We start from the raw sequence: 7,500 nt of genomic DNA on the forward strand, positions 1-7,500 counted from the left end.
ACTAATCAATATTAATCTACTTAGTCACCTATAATACAAATCAGTTTTTTTATTTATTTTTTTAAATCTATCAAAATGACCCCTTTGACTTTTCACTCTGGTGACAAAAGTTTGGACTAAAGTATCAAAAGCGTCGATATTTGGATTTGAGGGACGATACGGCATAACGCTCTGGTATCGACGGTGTCGACGCGTCAGTATCGCAGGGACGGGGCGATGGCAAATTCAACAGCGGCGTGACAGAATTCCCGCCGCGTGTCGCGGTGCACCTCCGGCCGGTGGAACGAGCGCCTAACGCGAGTCACCTCCACGCCGCGGAGGTCGGGGCTAAACACGCTCACATTATCCACGACGCTCCCCCGCTCCAGCGGCGGTGGTGTCGTCCTGCCTGTCGGCGAGTCAGCTGATCCCGGACGTCGCAGCCTCTGTCCCCGGACGTCGCAGCCTCTGTCCCCGGACGTCGCAGCCTCTGTCCCCGCGGGACTCTTACGTCTTATCCACCGGGGAGAGGAAGGTCGCATCCCCGCAGGACTCTTACGTCTTCATCCGCCGGGGCGAGGAGGGTCGCATCGGTCGCCTCCATGCCCGCAGATGTGCCCCGCGCGCAGGGGACGTTGACGTGCCGGCGCGGCGGGGGTCCGGTCCCGGCCAAGTCGGAATGCCGCTGCCTGTCCTCGGCGGGTCCAAGCAAGCACCTGCCGCTCTGGCACGACCTGGACGCCGGCTGGGACTGCGGGGCTTGGACGTCGCTCTCCAACTTTGACGCGCCGCAATACTTCGGGGGGCCTCGGCTGCGCCGCTCCAAGAGGTACCGGTCCAATATTCCCGACCTTTTTTTTTTTTTTTTTTTTAATTTGTTTGGCATGTTGCAGCTACGCGTTAAGGACAAGGTGGGGTGCTGTCCAGCTAAAAATAAATGTTTTGCAGGATTGCACGAAAATTGAGTAACTTTAACTATTTTGTGTGTGTTAGGACATATTTTTGAGCCTTTTTTAAACAATTGCATGGAATAATTCATTTTGATAAATGAGCATTAATCTAGGTTGTGTGTAAGATACTTTTGTGTAAAAAAAAAAAAAAGAGGCTTCGCTACACATCTTAAATTCAAGGCTGCCGACTAGATTATTATTATTCATGTGTTTCAGGGTCTTTAATAGTCAATATTCCTTTGATTGCATTTTTTTTTTTTTTTTACTTTTTTTGCATAACTCGTTCACTTTTGACCGAAAACTGAACAGTAACAATTTTTGGTACTTTTGCGTGGTAATAAATGTTTGCCAAATGTTATTCCCGACTTTTTATAAAGAAATTATAATTTTTCCCCCCATATCTTTGGCATGTTGCAGCCACGCATTAAGGACAAGGTGGGGTGCTGTCCAGCTAAAAATAAATGTTTTGCAGGATTGCACAAAAATTGAGTAACTTTAACTATTTTGTGTGTGTGAGGACATATTTGTGAGCCTTTTAAAAAAAACATTGTATGGGGTGTACCCCGCCTTCCGCCCGATTGTAGCTGAGATAGGCGCCAGCGCCCCCCGCAACCCCAAAAGGGAATAAGCGGTAGGAAATGGATGGATGGATGGATGGCATAATTCATCTTGATATATGAGCATAAATCTAGGTTGTGTGGAAGATACTTTTGTGTAAAAAAAAAAAAAGGCTTCGCTACACATCTTAAATTCAAGGCTGCCAACTAGATTATTATTATTCATGTGTTTCAGGGTCTTTATTAGTCAATATTCCTTTGATTGCATTTTTTTTTTTTTCACTTTTTTTGCACAACTCGTTCACTTTTGACCGAAAACTGAACAGTAACAATTTTTGGTACTTTTTGTGTGGTAATAAATGTTTGCCAAATGTTATTCCCGACTTTTTATAAAGAAATTATAATTTTCCCTCCATATCTTTGGCATGTTGCAGCCACGCGTTAAGGACAAGGTGGGGTGCTGTCCAGCTAAAAATAAATGTTTTGCAGGATTGCACGAAAATTTAGTAACTTTAATCATTTTGTGTGTGTGAGGACATATTTGTGAGCCTTTTAAAAAAAAATACATGGCATAATTCATCTTGATATATGAGCATAAATCTAGGTTGTGTGGAAGATACTTTTGTGTAAAAAAAAAAAAAAAAAAAAAGAGGCTTCGCTATACATCTTAAATTCAAGGCTGCCAACTAGATTATTATTATTCATGTGTTTCAGGGTCTTTATTAAGTAAATATTCCTTTGATTGCATTTTATTTTTACTTTTTTTGCACAACTCGTTCACTTTTGAACCGATACGGTACCCGAAAACCGAACAGTAACAATTTTTGGGTACTTTTGTGTGTTAATAAATGTTTGCTAAATGTTCGCCTGCGCCGCTCTAAAGTGTAATGGCCGATTATTCCCGACTTTTAAAATATATATATATATTATTTTTTCCCCCATTTGTTTGGCATGTTGCAGCCACGCGTTAAGGACAGGGTGGGGTGCTGTCCAGCTAAAAAAATATAAAAAAATTTGCAGGATTACACGAAAATTAAGTAACTTTAACTATTTTGTGTGTGTGAGGACATATTTGTGAGCCTTTTTTAAAAAAAAATTGCACGGCATAATTCATCTTGATATATGCCCATAAATCTATGTTGTGTGTAAGATACTTTTGTGTAAAAAAAAAAAAAAAAAAAAAAAGAGGCTTCGCTGCCAATTAGATTATTATTATTCATGTGTTTCAAGATCTTTAATAGTCAATATTCCTTTGATTGCAATTTTTTTTTTTTTTTTTTACTTTTTTTGCATAACTCGTTCACTTTTGACCAAAAACTGAACAGTAACAATTTTTGGTACTTTTGTGTGGTAATAAATGTTTGCCAAATGTTATTCCCGACTTTTTATAAAGAAATTATAATTTTCCCCCCATATCTTTGGCATGTTGCAGCCACGCGTTAAGGACAGGGTGGGGTGCTGTCCAGCTAAAAAAATATAAAAAAATTTGCAGGATTACACAAAAATTGAGCAACTTTAACTATTTTGTGTGTATGAGGACATATTTGTGAGCCTTTTTAAAAAAAAAAATTGCACGGCATAATTCATCTTGATAAATGAGCATAAATGTAGGTTGTGTGGAAGATACTTTTGTGTAAAAAAAAAAGAGGCTTCGCCGCCAATTAGATTATTATTATTCATGTGTTTCAAGTTCTTTATTAGTCAATATTACTTTGATTGCATTTTTTTTTTTTTACTTTTTTTGCATAACTCGTTCACTTTGGACCGAAAACTGAACAGTAACAATTTTTGGTACTTTTGTGTGGTAATAAATGTTTGCCAAATGTTATTCCCGACTTTTTATAAAGAAATTATCATTTCCGCCCCCCCATATCTTTGGCATGTTGCAGCCACGCGTTAAGGGCAAGGTGGGGTGCTGTCCAGCTAAAAATAAATGTTTTGCAGGATTGCACGAAAATTTAGTAACTTTAATCATTTTGTGTGTGTGAGGACATATTTGTGAGCCTTTAAAAAAAAAAAAAAGTTGCATGGCATAATTCATCTTGATAAATGAGCATAAATCTAGGTTGTGTGGAAAATACTTTTGTGTAAAAAAAAAGAAAAAAAGAGGCTTCGCTACACATCTTAATTTCAAGGCTGCCAACTAGATTATTCTTATTCATGTGTTTCAGGGTCTTTAATAGTCAATATTACTTTGATTGCATTTTTTTTTTTTTTACTTTTTTTGCATAACTCGTTCACTTTGGACCGAAAACTGAACAGTAACAATTTTTGGTACTTTTGTGTGGTAATAAATGTTTGCCAAATGTTATTCCCGACTTTTTATAAAGAAATTATAATTTCCGCCCCCCCATATCTTTGGCATGTTGCAGCCACGCGTTAAGGACAAGGTGGGGTGCTGTCCAGCTAAAAATAAATGTTTTGCAGGATTGCACGAAAATTTAGTAACTTTAATCATTTTGTGTGTGTGAGGACATATTTGTGAGCCTTTTAAAAAAAAAAAAAGTTGCATGGCATAATTCATCTTGATAAATGAGCATAAATCTAGGTTGTGTGGAAAATACTTTTGTGTAAAAAAAAAAGAAAAAAAGAGGCTTCGCTACACATCTTAATTTCAAGGCTGCCAATTAGATTATTCTTATTCATGTGTTTCAGGGTCTTTAATAGTCAGTATTCCTTTGATTGCATTTTTTTTTTTTTTTTACTATTTTGCATAACTAGTTCACTTTTGACCGAAAACTGAACAGTAACAATTTTTGGTACTTTTGTGTGGTAATAAATGTTTGCCAAATGTTATTCCCGACTTTTTATAAAGAAATTATCATTTTTCCCCCCATATGTTTGGCATGTTGCAGCCACGCGTTAAGGACAAGGTGGGGTGCTGTCCAGCTAAAAAAATATAAAAAAATTTGCAGGATTGCACGAAAATTGAGTAACTTTAACTATTTTGTGTGTGTGAGGACATATTTGTGAGCCTTTAAAAAAAAAAAAAAAAAATACATGGCATAATTCATCTTGATATATGAGCATAAATCTAGGTTGTGTGGAAGATACTTTTGTGTAAAAAAAAAAAAAAAAGAGGCTTCGCCGCCAATTAGATTATTATTATTCATGTGTTTCAAGATCTTTAATAGTCAATATTCCTTTGATTGCATTTTTTTTTTTTTTTTTTTTACTTTTTTGCATAACTAGTTCACTTTTGACCGAAAACCGAACAGTAACAATTTTTGGTACTTTTGTGTGTTAATAAATGTTTGCCAAATGTTATTCCCGACTTTTTATAAAGAAATTATCATTTTTTCCCCCCATATCTTTGGCATGTTGCAGCCACGCATTAAGGACAGGGTGGGGTGCTGTCCAGCTAAAAATAAATGTTTTGCAGGATTGCACAAAAATTAAATGATAAATGATAAATGGGTTGTACTTGTATAGCGCTTTTCTACCTTCAAGGTACTCAAAGCGCTTTGACACTACTTCCACATTTACCCATTCACACATACATTCACACACTGATGGAGGGAGCTGCCATGCAAGGCGCCCATCAGGAGCAAGGGTGAAGTGTCTTGCTCAGGACACAACGGACGTGATGAGGGTGGTTCTAGGTGGGATTTGAACCAGTGACCCTCGGGTTGCGCACGGCCACTCTGCCACTGCGCCACGAGTAACTTTAACTATTTTGTGTGTGTGAGGACATATTTGTGAGCCTTTTAAAAAAAACATTGTATGGGGTGAACCCCGCCTTCCGCCCGATTGTAGCTGAGATAGGCGCCAGCGCCCCCCGCTATCCCAAAAAGGAATAAGCGGTAGGAAATGGATGGATGGCATAATTCGTTTTGATATATGAGCATAAATCTAGGTTTTGTGGAAGATACTTTTCTGTAAAAAAAAAAAAAAAAGAGGCTTCGCTACACATCTTAAATTCAAGGCTGCCAACTCGATTATTATTATTCATGTGTTTCAGGGTCTTTAATAGTCAATATTCCTTTGATTGCATTTTTTTTAACGTTTTTTGCACAACTCGTTCACTTTTGAACCGATACGGTACCCGAAAACCGAATGGTAACAGTTTTTGGGTACTTTTGTGTGTTAATAAATGTTTGCCAAATGTTCGCCTGCGCCGCTCCAAAGCGTAATGGCCGATTATTCCCGACTTTTAAAATATATATATATTATTTTTTCCCCCCATTTGTTTGGCATGTTGCAGCCATGCGTTAAGGACAAGGTGGGGTGCTGTCCAGCTAAAAAATATCTAAAAAATTTGCAGGAGTACACGAAAATTGAGTAACTTTAACTATTTTGTGTGTGTGAGGACATATTTGTGAGCCTTTTTTAAAAAAAAAATTGCATGGCATAATTCGTCTTGATATATGAGCATAAATCTAGGTTGTGTGGAAGATACTTTTGTGTAAAAAAAAAAAAAGGCTTCGCTACACATCTTAAATTCAAGGCTGCCGACTACATTATTATTATTCATGTGTTTCAAGGTCTTTAATAAGTCAATTTTCCTTTGATTGCATTTTTTTTTTTTTTTTTTACTTTCTTTGCATAACTCGTTCACTTTTGACCGAAAACTGAACAGTAACAATTTTTGGTACTTTTGTGTGGTAATAAATGTTTGCCAAATGTTATTCCCGACTTTTTATAAAGAAATTATAATTTTCCCCCCATATCTTTGGCATGTTGCAGCCACACATTAAGGACAGGGTGGGGTGCTGTCCAGCTAAAAATAAATGTTTTGCAGGATTGCACAAAAAATGAGTAACTTTAACTATTTTGTGTGTGTGAGGACATATTTGTGAGCCTTTTAAAAAAACATTGTATGGGGTCCCCGCCTTCCGCCCGATTGCTACACATCTTAAAAAGTCAAGGCTGCCAACTATGGTTAAAACTACTCATCTGTCTTTAATAAGTCAACTTTCATGTGGCACATTCATACTTTGATGGCATTTTTTTTACTTTTTTTTAGCACAACTCCTTCACTTTTGGACCGATACGGTACCCCAAAACCGAACGGTAACAATTTTGGGTACTTTTGTATGTTAATAAATTTTGCTAAATGTTTGCCAGATGTTCGCCTGCGCCGCTCTAAGTGGTAATTTAAATCCAGGTTGTGTGTAAGATACTTTCGTGTGTAAAAAAAAAAAAAAAAAAGGGCTTCGCTACACATCTTAATTCCAAGGCTTCCAACTATGATTATTACTACTCATCTGTCTTTAATAAGTCAACATTCATGTGGCACATTTATACTTTGATTGCATTTTTTTGACTTTTTTTTTTTGCACAGCTCGTTCACTTTTGAACCGATACGGTTGTCAGAGTTAATTGGTGACAAACCCCAAGATGCAGAGAAGGAGGCAGGCATTGAGTAAGAAAACATGGTTTAATAAAACACTAAGACAAAACCAAACAAAAGGGGTACAACAAAAAGCGCGTACGAGGCGGATAACAAACTAAAAGAGCTAGCATGGGAGCTAGAAAACAAAAGGAGCTTAGCATGGAAGCTAGCAAAAACAAAAGGGCCTAGCGTGGAAGCTAGCGGGTAGCGAGCAGGAAAACAGAAGTCGTTACGTGTTGTACAAAGACAAATTGAAAGCAGGGAACAAAAGACAGTAAGCTACAAACTGCTACCGAAATATAGCTTACCGCTACGCTGCAATGACACGACACGACACGAAAGGAGCGACAATACAACGACAAGAGCGACATGCAATACATGACATCGACAAGACAATAATCCAGCACTGACTGGAGAAACAAAGCAGGTAAAATAGGAGCGGGCTGATTGACACCAGGTGTGGTCAGGTGCCAATCAGCCGCAGCTGAGGTGAAACAGCGCTCAGGGAGAAAGACAGGAAACTAACAAAATAAGAGTGCTGACAGGAACTAAAGACAGGAAATACTATTCCGACTTCTACAAAGCAATGAACTACCTGCTGCCCCCTGCTGACACGGAGTATTACATGGTTAACCTGCCGCGCTCTGAACCGCACGGACACTCGACATCGGTATATTAT

The 7,500-nt window shown here is 38.2% G+C and overlaps 1 protein-coding gene across 4 annotated transcripts in view; it reads left to right on the forward strand.

Annotated features, from left to right (window-relative positions):
- mast4 (microtubule associated serine/threonine kinase family member 4) overlaps positions 1–7,500 on the forward strand; it is a 241,142-nt gene that overhangs the window by 108,528 nt on the left and 125,114 nt on the right. The window contains exon 1 of one of the 4 annotated variants that reach the window (XM_061907858.1): positions 1–808. This exon is cut by the window's left edge and continues 53 nt beyond it. The exons of the other annotated variants lie outside the window; for them this stretch is intronic. Within the exon in view, the coding sequence (XP_061763842.1) occupies positions 582–808 (227 nt within the window). The 5' untranslated portion in view covers positions 1–581. The remainder of the gene's footprint in view (positions 809–7,500) is intronic. 4 annotated transcript variants of the gene reach the window in all.

Source organism: Nerophis ophidion, linkage group LG08 (assembly GCF_033978795.1).
Source record: "Nerophis ophidion isolate RoL-2023_Sa linkage group LG08, RoL_Noph_v1.0, whole genome shotgun sequence".
In the NCBI taxonomy this organism is placed as follows: domain Eukaryota; kingdom Metazoa; phylum Chordata; class Actinopteri; order Syngnathiformes; family Syngnathidae; genus Nerophis; species Nerophis ophidion.